The following is a 19,356-nucleotide window of genomic DNA, read 5'->3' as shown; positions in this document are numbered from 1 at the left end:
ACAAAATTCTTTTCTGGGTATTATCAATGAAGGAATAAAACTGCGCCAGTCAAAATAGCCGATTCTTTAGATAATCGTTAATCTATATTTTATAATTGTTAATACTCTAAAGACTCCTTGATACAACATAATTCAAAGAATATCATAGTTGCGCTATACGTTGTAATAAAAAGAATGAAATGTCTAAATAAATTCAGTATTTTCTATCTTACAATGCAATGCAAATTAGTTACTTTGAATGTTCGGTAGGTTTAGTTTGAATTTAATGTCGTGTTAATTAAGAGCAACTTAAAGAATACGTTGACGAAAATTGATGAATAAAATTGTAAAGGATTTTCGGTATACTCAATCATTTTTTTATCAAAAATGTCCTCCATTCGTAACACGAGAATTCAAAACACTTTTTAGTGACGAACATAAGCTCATATAATATTGTATACGTACACAATCTAACAAGTAAAATAATTACTATTCATGTCAGGATGTACTGCCATCATATGGTAACTAAAAGTTCCTTTAGTCGAAATGATTATAAATATAATTATATTATATTAAATTTATATTTATATAATATATAAAATATATTATATTATATTACATTTATATTTAATATATAAATTATATTATATTTATGTTTATATTACATAATTTATATATTTATATTTACAAACAATTCCACTAATGGAATTTTTAGTTTTCGACGGCAGTACGGCCTGACATAAATAGTAATTGTCTAATTATCCATCTAAATGAAATAAGGAAATTACACAGGCAACATAAAGTTAACAATTCCGGCTTTTAAAAATACGAATCGAGATTGCATCTCTTTCTGCAATTCTCCAGTGCACCGTTCCAAAGCCACGAGATCGTAACGAAAATCAATAAATGTCCCGCCTCGATATCGGTCGCATCGCAAAACCTGGTAACTTCCATAAAAATCAGTTTGGGACTGATTGGCAGTTCTCGGAGCGTCTCTCGAGCCTCGGCAGACCGTGATTTCTGATTCGGTCGAGTTGATGCAAAGTACCAATTTCTCATGGGGTCATTATTTTTAATAAACCGCGCGCGGAAAGCACGCGGGCGTGTTCGATTTATTGACCAGTCTCAGGTACATCGGTCCAATTTAGACGCTTATCCCACCGTGCTTGATTCCGCTCGCAGAAACCGACAAAAGCATAGTGTTTCATTCCATCATGCAGCATACTTCCTGAGACATGGAAACGCGTTCGGTTTCGTCGATATAATTAGCGACTTCGAGAGGTGAATTGGTCAGTTTGCACTTTTATTGAATGATAGCTGGAATGAAACTAGACTTTTAGGTGATTTTTGTTACATCGAAGGGAACATCAGTGTGTGTTCGTGATCATATTGTTAGACTACGGATATTTTTGTGAAATACAAATTGTCTGCGTTGATTTCAAAACAGATGAGTCTAGTATAATTTTTTTCCTTCAACAATTTTAATAAATTATGATTAGTTTCATTTAATCTCTTCACTGTTTCTGTTTCCACTCACCCACTTTTTCTATAAATTCATAAAATCTGCAGTCTAATTAATATATATTCATATTAATTGTTATTATATACTTCTACTAATTGTGTCTATGTTCGTTGCATTAATTGACATCGTGGTTATTATCCTTAGTATTTTCACATGTTCTTTTCTTTCAATTAAGTAAAAAATACGTTTATACACAATAAAATTTGTATGCATTGACTCCTAGATACTGGAACTGTATAGAGATTTATTTATTTTCTAATCATTTCAACGAGCTCAAAATATTATAACAGAAATCTCGAAAATCCCACGCATCTATATCAATTAAACTTGCAATAATTTCAACAAAATCGTGACGTATCCAATACCATGTATAGTTGGATTTTTTAAATGACACATTATTCATCATTTCCAGTAGATTTTGACACGCTGATTTCAAATCTGGTCGTAAAATTTATCTACTACTTCAGGATTTAAGAAATTTCGATTTAAGTGAAGAAACCAGCGAAATCGATAATTGAATTTTTGTTTCTCGATCATATATTTCGCGAGACATTCGCGGACAACGATATCCATTCGGAAACACTCGGCATGTTCATGTGCCGTTCGACGTTCGATAACCATATTTCCTCGAAAGTAACAAGGAGAACGGAATCCGTCGACGACGGTAGCAAGTAGAACGTGTGGGTGGACGGCGAATGGTGATGCATTCTGATGATTTATAAGATTGCAACCGCTTAAGAGGAACGTTTCATGCTCGGCCGATATTGAAATGCGGCTGACAGAGCGCACGATTTTCGCTCCGGGATCGGCTGGTAAAGGGGAAAAAAGTAACTTAAACAGAGGCGTGATTGATTGACACGCTTTTGCCAGCTTCGTTTTATTTGCCCGGTCCCGATGATTGTTCACTATTTTTTCTCGTTTACGGTTCGATGTTCGTCGCGCTGGATATAGACAAATCGCTCGTGGAAACAAGGCGAGGCAATTAGACAGAGTTAATTGTTAAATGGATTTGCAGTGTTACCGCCGAGCCGCGCAGATTGCCGATGTAGAATTTAATAAACGATCCGTTTCGGTTTCACGTGATTTCACAGGCTGCTAGAAGGTTCCCAAGGTTTGATTTTCATTATCGATCATCAACCCTCGGGCTACTGCGGGTACTTGAACAGCGCGCACGGTTGCCGGGTCTATTTGACCCATTGCGAAAGTACATTTTACGCGTATTTTCTTTAATTCTGGTTCATAAGGCGCGGATAAAATTGTATTCATATTTTGTTCATTATATCATTTCCTTCGATGTTTATTTCTTTGATATATTTTTAACGTCTTTTGTCCCTGTAGTCATTCAAAATCGGAATTTAAAATTTGAAATTTCGATTTTTACTTGGATTAAATGTGACGCCGAATACTCATTTTAATTATTACACAAATACGTCAGTATTTTAAGATGAAAAATTATTGAAACTGAATTGGAAAAAGCGATTTATTCCCTTGCAGCACCATTTTCTTCACACTTATAGCAATTAGAAGTTCTTCGATTGTAATCATTGTTTAGAAGAAAAAGAAAATGTACTAATATTCTATTTTATAGCATCAATATTGTAATGTAATTCTCTTTAATTCCATTATTTATCAGATGTTTAAAAAAAAATTATAGTATAAGACCCTACTTGATAAAATTGTAATAATATTTCGTTTAAAGAAATGTCAACAAAAATATTACAGTTGAATTATTCCATTACTTCTCAGAAATGATTCTTTATTCGAATCAATGAGTCAATCATTCGCCAGATTCAGATTCCTTACAACTTATAAAAGAGTTCACACGAATATCTCTTAAGATTATTTTTTCAATTTTTATTTTAGAGACTCTACTTACTTCGATGACTTTAAAGATCTCAGATTTGTTATTTTTGTTACAGCTTTTATATTTAGCTTTAATATTACAGTTAAATATTCTAGCCAGATTTGTGAAAGGCCTTTATTGATTCGTAAAAGACCGGGTTACCATTAACAATGATACTCGATTATTGCGAGATACAAGCTATCAAAGCTGTGGTAAATTGAAGCTATTGAAATTGCATTGGCAATGTGAAGCAGAGCGTAACTGGTGAGAAGAAGATGGAGATTTCTCTTTCCCAAGCGCTGGTTTATTCAAGAATACTGAAATAAGTAACCATGCTTTCGAAATTTATGCAATGAGTGCAAAAACATCTGAATTCGAATTAACACTAAACCTACCACGGTCAAACTGACCGATTTTTTATTTTACGATACTACAAACTTTGGAGACTTCTTTGTGGAAAATGATTGAATAAATTATATTATTGAAACAAGTCTCATAAGTAAAACTTTACAAAATCCAAGTGAATTCTATCTTTTCACTCTTATGAGTCAATGCACGCTAATCATCATTACAGGTCGGCTGGTTTAGTGTTAAACTGTTTTTGCAGAATTGTATTCTTCGAATACAATTATGTCTAAATACAGGATGTCCCAAAATCATTCTACAAGTGGGAAATGAGGGATTTCTAAGGTGATTTGAAGTAACTTTTTCCTTAGCGAAAATGTAAACCGCGGCTTCGTTTACGAGTTATTAACGAAAAACAGTGACCAATGAAAGGCGAGATTAGTTGGTGTGAGGCGGCTGAGCCTATGAGTGAAACTGGGCTTCGACCGCTCGTTGGCTAGGCCGCTACGCGCCAGCTGATCTCGTCTCTCATTGGTCACTGTTTTTCGTTAATAAGTTGTAAACGAAGCCGCGAATTGCAATTTCGTTAAGGAAAAAGCTACTTCAAATGACCACAGGAACCCCTCATTTTTCGCTTGTATAATAATTTTGAGATACCTTGTATATGAAATTCTAGAATATGCGTTCACGGTTTGATTGTAAATTTTCGATGTTTGCCGAACAGTGTTGCGTCAGGCGCATCATACTGCATTTCTTTCGCATTGTCATTGGAACAAATAACGCGTACTACCATAATCGTGTTATTAAAGCATATTTTATTTATTTGGTGTGCATATTGTGATAGAAGGTTTTTAATATGAATCTCAATAAAGGCAAAAAACGATCGATTAGAACTGATAAATAGGAAAGAAATAGAAGAAAAAGAAATTGTACGTAAAGTAGAAGCTATATTGAATATAAAAATAAAACAGTTGGAAAACAATTTAAGTGCATCGGTTGATGTTGCATCAAAAAATGTCACAAACATTTTTACACAATTTTACTTCATTCCTCAACAAGCATATCCGATTATCGCTAAAACAACGTAAATCTGTTTATGCATTTTCTGATATTTAACGGCAGTGACTATTTCAAATGACTGCATTTTAATTGTAATTTATAGTCAAGTAATAAAAAACATTTGATTATTACATTATAAACTTATTGTGATGTATAACAAAATTTTATTGTATATTATAAACTTGATTATTATATTATAAACTTATATTATGTTATATTATATTATAAAATATTACATTACATATAAACATTCGATCATTATATTAGGAAACTTCGTTCGCTTTAATTATGTCATATGAAGTCAATAAATAAGCATTTCATTCATCTTTTTTCGATTCCAAACCTAAATTATTAAGTTGTTTCTGCACTATTCTGAAATATTTCACGATGTAAATCAACGTGCTCTTTCCGCCAACAAATAAACGTTTGTTCATGCTGTCTAAATTTCGTATCGTTGCTTTATGTTCGACAATCACCATCGAACATCGTGCACGCAACGTAACCGTAGCAACATTGTGAAATAAAAAAAGTAATCGAGGTCAACGGGAATCGAAATTCTGGACCTTCGCTTTATCAGTCACACACCATTTCACTTTGCTAACGCATCCTCGTTAATTTCCATTTACGTCCGCACTACACCTAGTGTGTCCATAACTTTAATTGTTTCTATCTCGAAAATTATGGAGCTACCGTGTATATATATAGTGCTTCACGTACAGTCGGTCGCAAAAATCTACAGACATCGGTGAATTTTGTATTATCTCAGAAAAATGCAGAATTTCGATTATTTCACAGCAGTTACTTTAGTTTTAAACAATCATAAAATATGAAATCTTTATGAAATAATTGTATAAAATCATTCAGAATATTGCGCATTTACAAGAGACCATATTAAAGAGTATGCAATTTTATGATACGAATTAATCGATTGCAATTATTGTATGCGCAATATAATAGAGTATCTGTAGTATATAATACAGTATTTGTATATAGATTTTTATATAGTGGTATGTTTCGCTTATTTGCATTTTTCTACAATCTAATATAAGAGAACTTTAGTTTTAAATAACAAATGAGTGAACAACGGTAAAATATTCGGGACAGTTGAGACATCTGAGAATGATTGAAAAAATGTGCTAATATATTAATTTTATGCATTTGACATAAATGCGTGACAAAAATAAGTAAGCGTAATTTTAAAAAATAAAAAGATTGTAAGTATTAGAGAGTATCAATAGGTTACTTTCGTTCTAATAAAATGATCAAAGAAAGGAAATCGTTCCTAATTGGCTCGTCTGTTTTGCAACAGTCTCGCAGAACATTTTTATTTCGCATAAAAATCCGCATCGGAAAGTATATACTCACTTCGTTAATTCTATTCGACTTCTAACACACAAAAGCAACGCCTATAAATCGCTCGGAGCTCGTATATTAAAATCGAAGCTCGGTAAACCGCCGTCCACTTGCCAGTCACTTTGAGTGGGTGACGTGAGCGAGTCGGTGCTCGGAGCTGGTAAAACCAATTCGCCATCTTGCCATCGCTAGTTCACTTTGCCGCATTTGTCAATCAAAAATTCCTCTTTAGCACAAAGGAGCGCCACCGATGGGGATAGACTGGCCAGATGCAAAAGGGACGGGCTCGTTGCCGCGTGATTGTACAAAGTGCCAGAAGTGAGCCAATTCGATTGACCGGCCGCGATCTTGGGCGCGCGCTCGAGATTTTTTCCTGTTTCTTCGTTGCACCTTGGCGAATGAGATGCAGGCTGAATAAGATGCAGCTGGTTCGGGGTGGAACGGAAGGGAAGCCACCAGGGCCAATCATTAGGCGAGCCCATCGAGATCCTCCGACCGAGCGTTGTTATCTCCAGGCTCGTCGATTTGTCGTTATCGGTTCGCTTGTCTTCGTCGGACCGGCTCTTCCGATCAATTCGAAAGCAGCCCTCGGTGTCATATCGATTCCAAGCCGGAACCAATCGCTGCCGGTCCGACCCTCCGCACCGCGCTGTTTCTTAGCCGGCGCCGGTATCGTGCTCTTTTATCAGCTGCAATCGAGGCGAATGTAACATTAAAGCGTGGCACAATGTTTTTGATGGTCCAATGTCCGCCGATAACCGAGCCCGTTACCAACCTGCAGTTTCTTTAACTTTCGCAATGCCCGACTGGAATGGAACACCGATCTCCACTGAATTCGGTATCATTCGAGGTTGTATCGTCGGATAGCTTGCATTATAAAAATTGGATTTCCATCGGAATTTTGCCGGGAACGAAAATAACGAAAAATCTAGGTGGGAAAAATGAGTAACGACAGCTCGTTTATTTGTTATCTTAAGGGTGATGCTTGTAAACTATAACAAGTACTACTTTACGCTTTGCATTAGTTTCTTCTTATGTAATAAGATATACAGTATATAGATATAGAAGGACTAAGAATAATTTATAATTTTCCTAAACCAGTAGTGAGTACAGTAAATTCTCCCTAATTGACCCTTTTCTTGTACATAAAAATAGACAAGTTGGGAGAAGAGGAGATACGATCATTTTATTTTTATTATTATATTTTATATATTATTTTATTTATTTTATGGTTAGCGATTGTCAATAACTATAAAAACGAACTACAAGGCTCGTATAATCGTATCTCCTCCTCCCAAATTGTCCATTTTTGTATACAAACTGAGGGTCAATTAGGGAGAATTTACTGTAATATCGAACATATGCACACGTAACAACCCTGTATTAGCTAAATAAAACATCTTGTTTAAGTCATTAATAAATTAAACCATTAAAAAGAAGGAATTCTCTTCTGATTCTACATTAAAGTTATAATATAGTAAACATGAATAAGTGAAATGTAAAACAGTGAATAGTGTAGTGGAACCGGTTATTGTGGGGTTATATTTATTGAATAAGACATGTTACATTTTTGTATTCTTTTACTTTGTTTATTTTTTAATATAAAATTTTATTATGTTTTATTCGATAAATATGGAGTTAATAATATCCGGGAACAAAGCGAAGGTACAGCAATTGATCACCCCATAGTAAACAGCTTCACTACCCCACATTAGAGATAAAATGGGAGATAGATTTTTATGTCACCTTTGTTTGTTAAAATTCAGATGGAATATTTTTATTTCGCACAAAAATTCTCAGTCTACTCATAGTAGTTATCAAGAAAAGAAATTTTGTTTCGATCATTCGAAACAGTTATCGTCGAGAGAAATTGCACCTGAAACGTGGTTTTTTATGTTACTCGTATTTTTGAGAACTTTGATACTGATAATTACATCTGTGCGTTGGGAAATGTTAATAGAGTTTTTGCTGCAGTTGGAACGTGGTGGAATTTTTGTTATAGTGAACTTTCTGAATAATTCTAGTTTGCGTAATTTAGAACAGATTACTTGTAATAATTAAGTTGCGGAACTGTATGCTTTTACGGCAGGTGCAGATTTTTAAAATGCAACAGAAGGTATTAATTAACCAGGGTGCAATAGCATTCTTATTTCCTTTTTATAATGCGAAATATTGTTTAATTCGTGAGTATTTGCATAAAGGTTTACATATATATATATATATATATATATATATATATATATTTACATACATTTACATACATATATATATTATATATAAATTTATTTTCTATGTAGACGATGTTAATATTTAAACATTGAAAATTTTATATATAGTCATAATACAAATATCATTCATGTTAAATGTTATATATATATATTACATATTACATATTACATGTTATATATACATTATATATAACATTTAACATGAATAGTATTTGTATTATGACTATATATAAAATTTTCAATGTTTAAATATTAACATCGTCTACGTATAAAATAAATTTTCAACGCTTATGAATTATTTTGTTGAATATCGTTTATACAATTGCGCTAGTGACGGTTCACCTGGTATGCTCTATTTAATTTTTGACAAATTTTAACAAATTGACATAACCTTGACAGTAGAGATGAAAAATTATAAATTATTACATACAAGCAGAAGAAAGTACGTTTATTTTAATATAATTTTTTAAAGTGAAGGTACATCCTTCGAATTTCACATTAAAGAGAATTTATTACATTAATATGATACACACATTTGGGAAATGTTGGGAATATTATATAATTTTTAATTGCAGATGATGTTAATGCAAACAAGTCTGAATGTGGATGAAACTCAGACTTTAGCAGTGGTATTATGAATCCAAGTCTAATCGCTGAAGAATATATCATTTAAGAATCAATCACAACGTTCCATTTTTCACGCGACTTATTAAAATTTTTAAAGAAGAAATGAAACTTCCAAGTGTACTCCAATCTTTTGGAATATAAGTGCAAACAATTTCTATTTTGCATAAATGTCTGCAGTCTATCGATCATTGTCAAAAGAGGAAATATCATTTCAAATATATCAGACGAATATTCGAATTGAATTGGACATGAGTTATGTTAGGCCATATTTGCAATGGTTCTGCATATAATACGATTGAGCTGAATTTATGGCAGATATTAGGGTTAATTTAAGTTTCGTTTAGCGTTGAATTATGACTGAATTAGGCATAGATTACAGTACAGTTATATTCGTGTTATACTGGTCATAATACCGATCGGTTCTAAATTCGATATACTTAAACAGTGTTGGAACAACAGAATAAGTTAAATTCATTATTGGCGTATATAATTATTATAGTAAAATCCTTAATCCAGGTTGAACTACAGTTTGTACGATATTTAACCTAGTAAAAGTGCTGGAACAACAGGATAAGTTAAATTCATTATTGGCGTATATAATTATTATAGCAAAATCCTTAATCAAGATTGAACTACAGTTTGTACGTTATTTAACCTAGTAAAACATAACAATAATTATATATGTCGTAGTCGCGATGGAAATTAATCGTATATACAATGTATATAAAGTTTTGGTGTTTGATTAATGGTTCATTCATTTCATCGTGACACTTCATGACTGGAATAAAAATTATGTGAGATCACAAAATAGTCACTTTTATTCCTATATTTGTTTGTTTCTACGAATACAGTAATTTTTCCCGGAAATGCCAAATTCCGGGTTACTGTGAATTTCCCTGCGCTAGTCCTACGTCTATGTAATTTATTACTACGTCGATGCTAAGTGTCGTCGGAGTCAAGTAAGAAAAATCGCAGAGCTACAAGCTACGTGGTTTGTCAACAACTATAAAAACCAGCTGCAAGGCTTGAATAATTGTATCTCCTCTTCCCAAATTGTCCATTTTTGTGCGCAATCTGAGCGCAAATTAGGGAGAAATTGTATTAGTTACGTAACCGTCGAATCGTGACATGTGGCGTCCGATTGCCTTCAAATCGTGGCAAAAAATTAGAAAGAAAAAGGTTAAGTCATCGTGTTTAGACTAGCATTAATATGTATTCATATTAATTCATATTAATATGTATTCATATTAATTCATATTAATTCATATTAATTCATATTAATATGTATTCATATTAATTCATATTAATTCATATTAATATGTATTCATATTAATATGAATACATATTAATGCACACCGACATGCTGCTGACCGCTGCCTTCTTTTACCGACTGTCCCAAGTTTCTATAAAAACGAACCGCAAGGCTCCAAGAATTGCGACTTAGTATTCTCATAGCTGCCGGTTTCGATTCCGACTACCAAACATTTCTGGGAGAAATTAATTTACATTGTATCTAATGTTAGCGTATCATATTTGGTACAATCTGTATATTCACAACTGTCAATAATGTTAGAAATTCAATAGAAGAATCTTTTTATGGAAAACAAGATTTCTTATTTCAGTAAACGTCGACAAAATGTAACGGAAAGAAAGTTTATGTATCTTGAAACGTCAATGAATATGTCTGAAAAATGGCAACAAGTTTCATCAACGTGTTACGTTACAAAAATGTTGTCGAAAGTCATCGTTATTTTAACCGGTTTACTTGAAGTTTCACGCTTAAGTCGATACAGCAATAAATAAATAAATAAAAAAGAAATCGTGAGTTTTGGCAGTTTATTGATAAAAATTCCTAAACACCGCGGCGTTTGTCAACGAATGTGAATAGACCGTATAAAAATACGTGGTCGGAAAATTGAAGTCGGTTTAACGGCAGGACTCGCGATCGAATGTCGAACGTTTCCTATCGCCGTAAAGCACGTCAGTTTTCCATTCTCATCTGATACGTCAAGCAGAATATTCCGACGGCTATTCCAATTGTTGAAATTGTCGCCAGTAGCTGATGAGCCACGGAGGTGTAGAGAAATTCTGACTGCTCGTTCACTATGAATTTGACGTTCAATCACTGCAGGCCATTTGTACGTATTTACAGCAGGGGAAGTTCGACGACTGCTAGTTAATTGGCTACGTAGATCGTAGCCTAGATGCGTCTACGTTCCGGCTTCGTTCCCTTGAGATCAATTAGACGTCACCTGGATGTGAGTGGAACTGCACCTGAAGGTAGTATCGGCCGATCGAGAGAATCTGGAACAATCGATTTTCTTGAGATATCGGCATGGCTGCTGTCTCAGGTGTTCGCAGTGGCTGCGCGAGCTTTAATAAGTATAATTCTGATCCCCTTTGAATCATTGTACTAGGCGGCTTTGAGAGAAATTGGCTGGAGTTGAGATTCCGTTGAAAATGCATCTTTCAATCAGGTTCAGCTATAAATTAATCAGGACGACGTTCATTACGACATTTATAAAAAGAATACGACATTATTCGAGGCATTGGCGAAGGAAATAAATTGTCATACAGAAACGGGTCAGAAATGTTACGGATTCAAGCTTGTATTGTACATTTTACGTAAGAGATGTCAGAATACATTACAATAACTTGAAAATTTGAAAAATGTATTCGTATGCAGTAGGAAACGATGCGTTATTAATAAACTGTGGATTTTATTCATTTATGAGAAAAACGAGTGCATGAACTGCGACACGCTAAAAACGTTTCACCGGTTAACTGTTACAATCTCTTTTAAAAGTGTATAAATAACTGTAATTATTTAGAGTGCGGATTTGATGCATTTAGGGCAAAAATGGGTAATTAAAATTGAAAACGATAGAAATATTAAAAGAACTTAAGGACGTCTATGTTTTATTCTCAACTCATTTAATAAAAGAAATAAATTTCTATGTGGCTCCTTTTTGTTGCAATTGTCGAAGATAATTTTTATTTTGCATGAAGATCCGCGGTTTATATAGTAATTGTTTGATTTTCTTCAGATTTTGTTCGGATGCAACGCTTCTATAAAACATATAATTGAATGGAAAAATCAAAGTCCTATATCCTTTTCAACCAGTTAGCTGTTTTTGACGAGTATATTCGTCATTAAGAAATGACAATATCTTGTACTACGACCAGACTGCGGATCAAAGTTATATAAAAAACCTGTATGAAAGTTTACCACAGAGAATAATTTTTCATTTATGTATATGTACAAATATATGTTCATTCCCAAAAATGTTTGGATGCCTTATTATATATATATTTTAAATAATCATTTAAAAAAGAATGGTCAACGATTATTCGTATTCTTATTCGAATATTTTTCGATCTCTCCTCGAATAATTTATTCGAATAATAAATGAAGAATGGTTCGAATAATTAGATAGAATAATTTGTTACGAATAATGAATAATTGTTATTCGAATGAAATATTCGATTAAAAAGAATTTATTCGAATAATTAAGTTAGATAAATATTTATTCGAAACAATTCGAATAAATCAAATCTGTCACTAATGAGACAGCTGCTGATGTGATCCTTAAACTCAAGACAAAGAAAAAAAGTAATGAAATTAAGAAACTGATAGATCCGTAATAGAACAGTGCGTTGCAAGTCGTTACTATAAATCTCCATCACGAGTCAGATTCGTCAAAGTTCAGCAAATGATTGCGAGACATACTTTTGGAACAACCTATATTAGAGTAATCCTGGTATTATGAGGATTCGGTAATCAAGATGGAAGGCCACAATAAGGAATCTTTCACGGTTAGCTGGTCCCGTTGATCAAAAGGACCGACAATCCGGTCCCCTTCTGCCCGAAAGCTGTGATCAGTTCACAATAATCGAAATCCAATGGTACCTCCGATCGACAACGATTTTGGCGACGAAACGGTCGTCTTTGCACCTCAATGTTCTCATTGGCAGGCAATATGTGTATCCAGAAATCCCGGGTTCCTGGTCCATAATCCGCGGGGTCTTAAGGCAAATCCGGGGCTCGTCGAAAAGGAAGGGAAAACGGCTCGAAATCCGAGGGTGTCTTCATCGGCAACTGGCCAATATGCAAATCCGTGGGAGCGAACCGCCGAGTTTATCCATATTAATGCTTTCTAATTAAGCTGCAGATTGGTTCGTTCATATTTTCCGCGCTCTTGTTTCTCGGCCGGTTGATAAACTGGCCAAAATATGCGCTCGTAAGTTTCAGAGATTAACAACCGTATAATTCTTATTGAAACTCGAGAACGGAGAATGCAAACAACCCTCGTCAATGTTAGGAAACTGAAGAGCCGGGCACTTCGGACGTCGCTCGAGCCACGATAACCCACTACCCTAACTTCTCATCGTCTTTTTTTTCCTGCTGGCGGAGCCGATAAAGATTCTTCTAATAAAATGCCAACCCTTCGGCAATAAATTTATAGCCAGAATATAGATTTATGACAGAATTTATGACATTGTGATTCCACTTGTGGAATAACAATGATGGGAACATTTATTTGCTTATTTAGATAGTTTATTTGATGTCAACTTCTTTATTTTATTAATTCTTTTTGCTAGTAATTTATTTGTTTTAGTAATAATGAAAAATGAATTCTTATTCTAAATTTGAATTATAATAGATTTTTAATAGAAATACAAATTTTAGTACATTATTGATGGAAATTTAATTAGAAATTTTTAATTATAATAGATTTTTGGTAGATATTTAAATTTTAGTACATTTTTAATAAAAAATCTATAAATTTTAAATCTGATAGATTTTTAATAGAAATTTAAATTTAACTATATTTTTAGTAGCAATTTAACTGGAAATTTTAAATTATGGTACATTTTTAATAAAAGCTTAGATTAATTGATTTCAAATTTATGTTAACATTTTACTTGTCCGAAGCCTATTAATAGAAGTTGTTACATTATATGAAATAAAATAATTTTTTTAATTATGATAGAAATTGCTGCCATTTTTGGACAATTTTTTAAAGAATTCTCAACAATCTTTAGACATAAGTCAACAACGAATTTGCAATTTTTGGGAAAAATTAATATATTTTTCAAAAATTGTTCATTCTAAAATACTGACGTATATGTGTGATAATTGAATTAATACTTTGGCTGTCAAGCAAACAATCTCGAAAACTTCATGAAATTAAAGTATCTTACTGGATTGACTAATAATTAATTAATAAAATTGTACGACATTAAGTACTTTTTCAACATTCTTATATTTTGCGATTTTTTTATAAAATTTGGAAATTAGAATAGATTAGCATAGAAGGAAATGGTATAATAAACAATTCTCCTGGGAATCGCTTTTATGCTGTTCAAGTTGTAGTCTTGAGATTATTTGTTGTAAGCATTTAGACTTTGCAAATAAGAATAGCACATAAGCCTTAACATTTTATCTCCCGAATGTTTAAAGCACAAATAACTTTAAGCGGTGTTGTGTTTTAGATAGTTTCCACCAGATAGCTACAAGGAGAGAACATTGTTGCTGACATTTAAAACAATGAAACCGAGTTTGAAATTGTTAGGGCCAAGGGGCCCTGATTTATGGCAGGGGCCATGTGCTTGGGTACCCGGACGGTATGGGTCTGTCCCGGGCCGTTCCCGGGCACATGTGGCATCGGCATAACGTCTCCTGGTCCTTGATTACGGTCCAGTCAATGACGGTTGGGTCTGGCATTGTTCGGGCACGTAGGCCCATCAGCGCGGGATGTCTCGCAGGAGTTATTTTGTCACTCTCCCTCCTAACTCCCGGCCCACCGTTTTGGGGCAGTCTCCTGGATTTGGGATTGCAGTGATTGGACCGTAATTCCTTGCCGCCCACCCTAGGTTAAGAGAAGTAGGGAGGACCGAGGTGATATGAGACATGACTCCGGTCCTCTAGAGCACAGAATACAACTTCAGACAGACAGAACAGTCTTAGAGCGATAGACAGAACAACTTCAGAACATACAGAGAGTACAGACAGACAGAACAGTCTTAGAGCGATAGACAGAACAGACAGAGAGTACAGACAGACAGAACATTCTCAGCAGATAGACAGAACAGCCTCAGAAGTATAGACAGAACATTCTTAGAAAGTACAGACATAGTGAGATCGCGTAACGGTTAGGTTGCGCGTTACAAATAGTCCCACTACAGTGGGTGGTCCTTCGAGGTAGTCGGCACCAAGTGCAATATTCAGAGGATCTCCGTCATCCATCTGATGAGTCCTCAACATTTGGTCCTTCGAGCCGGATACAAGAACGCACAGACGAAGTGACAGATCATCGGAGGCTACAGCCACGCAACATTTGGTCCTTCGAGCCGGATACAAGAACGCACAGACGAAGTGACAGATCATCGGAGGCTACAGCCACGCAACATTTGGTCCTTCGAGCCGGATCTAAGAACGCACAGACGAAGTGAAAGATCATCAGAGGCTACAGCCACGCAGCACAGTGTATCACGAGAACACCAACACCGGGCTTCAATCAGGAATCTCAGGAGCTCAGTGACGAGAAGTTTCTTCCGGAGGCTACAGCATCCAGAGAAGGCAGTGCATATAGCTTCAGAGCAGTGCAACACCACAGAAGTCCAGCACCACAGCAGGACAATCACGCAGCAGCTCAACATCATTGCAGAACAACACAGCATCCCAGTGCAGCCAACAGGCATCGACAGCAGTACCAAGTATCCCAGCCCAAGTGATAAGTACCTTTATAGTCCCATTTGCGTCAGTAAATCACTATGGCGGAAGATCTCAAACCGTTGATGATCGAGCGCGGAACGGTCAAGGCTGCACTCACGCGGTTTAAGACATTTATTTGCAAATTCGCGACCACGACTTCGGTGGGCTCTCTTAAGAAACGGTTAGAAGCAAATGTATGTCTCCTTGACAATTTTAATAGAATTCAAACGAGAATCGAAATACTCGTAGCTGGAACGGACGCCGAAGCAGCGCACGCGATCGAGCGCGAAGAATTCGAGACGGCGTATTTTGATCTGATAGATCAAGTTGAAATAGTCATTGCCCGTGCCACTCCGGAACAGAGTAGGATAACCACGAACAGCCCGATATCCGCGCAGACTGCAGATACCGCAATAAACATTAGATTACCGACACTGCAACTGCCTTCCTTTGATGGCAATTACAGTGATTGGGTGAAATTTAAAGACACATTTACATCAGTGATTCACGAGAATAATTCATTAACAGACATACAACGGTTCCATTATTTAAACACCTCACTCAAGGGGGTAGCGGCTCGTGTGATTCAAGCGTTAGGCGTGTCCGGAACAAATTACAGACATGCATGGGAATTACTCAAGTCGCGATATGAAGACTCTACAAGTCTCAAGCGGCACCATGTAAATTCATTACTTGATTTAAAATCCATTCAAAGGGAATCAGACATCACATTGCGGGAATTTCTGGACGAAGCTACAAATCATAGAATAGCGTTAATGTCTTTGGGTGAATCGGTTGAAACTTGGGATACCATGTTAGTTCCATTATTGTCCAGAAAGTTAGGTCAAGTGTCCATGAGAGAATGGGAAAGGAGAATAATATCTCATTCGGAAATGCCTACATTTGGTCAATTCTCTGCGTTTATAGAAGAACGTTCCAAATATTTAGCAAATATCGCGGTCAGTGTTCAGGTAGCTGCACCCAGGGTCGACCAGCGACCTCGAGGAACAAACAATACCCCTCGTTACAACTACATAGCTTCGCATGTAGTTAACTCAGCCGGGTGCCCCGCATGTAAGGCCAATCACGCGATATATAACTGTGAGAAATTTAAGAACAGCGATTTAAATACAAAAACAAAGATAGTGCAAGAAGCCCGGCTGTGCTTCAATTGTTTGTCATCGGGACATCGGGTACGGGCGTGTACACGGAGTCATTGCAAACAGTGTGGAAGGAAGCATCATTCCTTATTACATAATCCCGAATTCAAACGCGCAGAAGAAGGCTACGCGGATACAGGAGAATCAGATTCGCGAGAACCCCCAGTACTCACAGCTAACGTAGCAAATACAATAGGGCATGCCGTATTATCGACAGCAATAGTTTATGTCAAGGACAAGGGTGGTCAGTCACATAAATGCAGGGTATTATTAGATTCGGGATCTCAAGCAAATTTTATAACCACGGCATTTTGCCAACGACTCGGCATCAAACCGACTGCAATCAGTTCAACAGTGACAGGATTAGGAAGGGCAGTAAATTCCATAGAAGGTAGAGCAACATTAACAATTCATTCGCGATATAATAAATCTCAACACACGGTACAATGCCTATCCATAGAAACCATCACGTCAGACATGCCCAATTTTCAGATACATAGAGAAAAAATAGAAATTCCAAGTCACATAGAGCTAGCCGATCCAGAATTCCATTTACAACGGCCAATAGATATGCTCATTGGAGCAGGTCTATTTTGGACATTGCTATGTGTCGGTCAACACAAATCAACTCCCAACCTGCTCTTGCAAAGGACCCAACTCGGTTGGGTTTTGGGAGGCACTCCTACCTGGGCAGATAAGAAATTCCCACAAAACAATATGTGTTGTTTAGCCACACTCAATGACCTGCAATCTCAATTAGAGAGGTTTCGGGACATAGAGGAACTAACCCCAAACAATAGAAATCAATGCAGCGAGAACACGTTTGGAATTACTTGCGCAAAAGGAGGCATTTTCGACAGAGATCAGATTAGTACAAACGCAACAAGCACTTCCAAATTCCAGTGCGCTACGGTCCCTAAATGTATTTCTGGACAATGGCGGACTACTCAGGGTGGGCGGAAGACTATCCAACGCACCCATAGACTACGACCAAAAGACAGCAGTATACAGAATTCATGTCAGAATATGAGACGTTAGGGCATATGTCGCGCATTGTAGAAGGTACACACGAGCAATCCGCCTACTAAATACCACCTCACACGCGTTATAGGAGATCAGAGGCTCACGTTCGAAGAGCTATATACGTTACTGACGCAAATAGAATCCTGTTTAAATTCACGTCCACTTTCACCATTATCCTCAGATCCCACAGACCTAAACCCTTTGACTCCTGGGCATTTTTTAATTGGTACTGCCCTTACAACACTGCCATCTCATGACCTACGAGATATCAAGGTCACTCGACTTAACAGATACCAGCTAATCCAGCAAATGGTCCAGCATTTCTGGCAAAGGTGGCAGCGGGAATGTATACAACAGTTGCAGCAACGACACAAATGGCAGCATTCCACCACGTCGAAATTAGCCGTGGATTCCTTGGTCATCATCAAGGAGGACAATCTACCCCCGTTACAGTGGAGCATGGGAAGAATCGTTCAGGTACACCCTGGTACAGATGGAGTGATTCGTGTTGCAACAGTCAGAACCTCAACCGGAACAATTAAACGACCCGTGACAAAATTGTGTATAATACCGTTAGATCACTTAGAAATGTCACACGAGGTGTAGCGCAACTATGTATAGTGTAAATCTCGATCATTGTAAATATTGTAATATTCGCACAGAATACGTAGATTGTAATCATATCATAAGCTTACACTTATATGGGTTATCAAATATAGACATAGTTGAACATGCGATGCATGTTCAAGGTGGGCGGTATGTTAGGGCCAAGGGGCCCTGATTTATGGCAGGGGCCATGTGCTTGGGTACCCGGACGGTATGGGTCTGTCCCGGGCCGTTCCCGGGCACATGTGGCATCGGCATAACGTCTCCTGGTCCTTGATTACGGTCCAGTCAATGACGGTTGGGTCTGGCATTGTTCGGGCACGTAGGCCCATCAGCGCGGGATGTCTCGCAGGAGTTATTTTGTCACTCTCCCTCCTAACTCCCGGCCCACCGTTTTGGGGCAGTCTCCTGGATTTGGGATTGCAGTGATTGGACCGTAATTCCTTGCCGCCCACCCTAGGTTAAGAGAAGTAGGGAGGACCGAGGTGATATGAGACATGACTCCGGTCCTCTAGAGCACAGAATACAACTTCAGACAGACAGAACAGTCTTAGAGCGATAGACAGAACAACTTCAGAACATACAGAGAGTACAGACAGACAGAACAGTCTTAGAGCGATAGACAGAACAGACAGAGAGTACAGACAGACAGAACATTCTCAGCAGATAGACAGAACAGCCTCAGAAGTATAGACAGAACATTCTTAGAAAGTACAGACATAGTGAGATCGCGTAACGGTTAGGTTGCGCGTTACAAATAGTCCCACTACAGTGGGTGGTCCTTCGAGGTAGTCGGCACCAAGTGCAATATTCAGAGGATCTCCGTCATCCATCTGATGAGTCCTCAACAGAAATACATTTGTAACGGAGAAGTTGCTGCTTAAATCGTTGCA

General features: G+C 36.5%; 2 protein-coding genes across 8 annotated transcripts in view; both read left to right on the top strand.

Moving 5' to 3' along the window:
* Nucleotides 1–19,356, top strand: part of LOC117218700 (cysteine-rich venom protein kaouthin-2) — a 234,481-nt gene that overhangs the window by 84,387 nt on the left and 130,738 nt on the right. The gene's annotated exons all lie outside the window — the stretch shown is intronic.
* Nucleotides 15,734–18,463, top strand: LOC143259877 (uncharacterized). Its single transcript, XM_076524005.1, has 2 exons — nucleotides 15,734–17,867; nucleotides 17,946–18,463. The coding sequence occupies exons 1-2, from the start codon at nucleotides 15,734–15,736 to the stop codon at nucleotides 18,461–18,463; spliced, it is 2,652 nt and encodes an 883-aa protein (XP_076380120.1).

Source organism: Megalopta genalis, chromosome 1 (assembly GCF_051020955.1).
Source record: "Megalopta genalis isolate 19385.01 chromosome 1, iyMegGena1_principal, whole genome shotgun sequence".
Classification (NCBI taxonomy): domain Eukaryota; kingdom Metazoa; phylum Arthropoda; class Insecta; order Hymenoptera; family Halictidae; genus Megalopta; species Megalopta genalis.
This window is presented reverse-complemented; position numbering and strand designations above follow the sequence as displayed.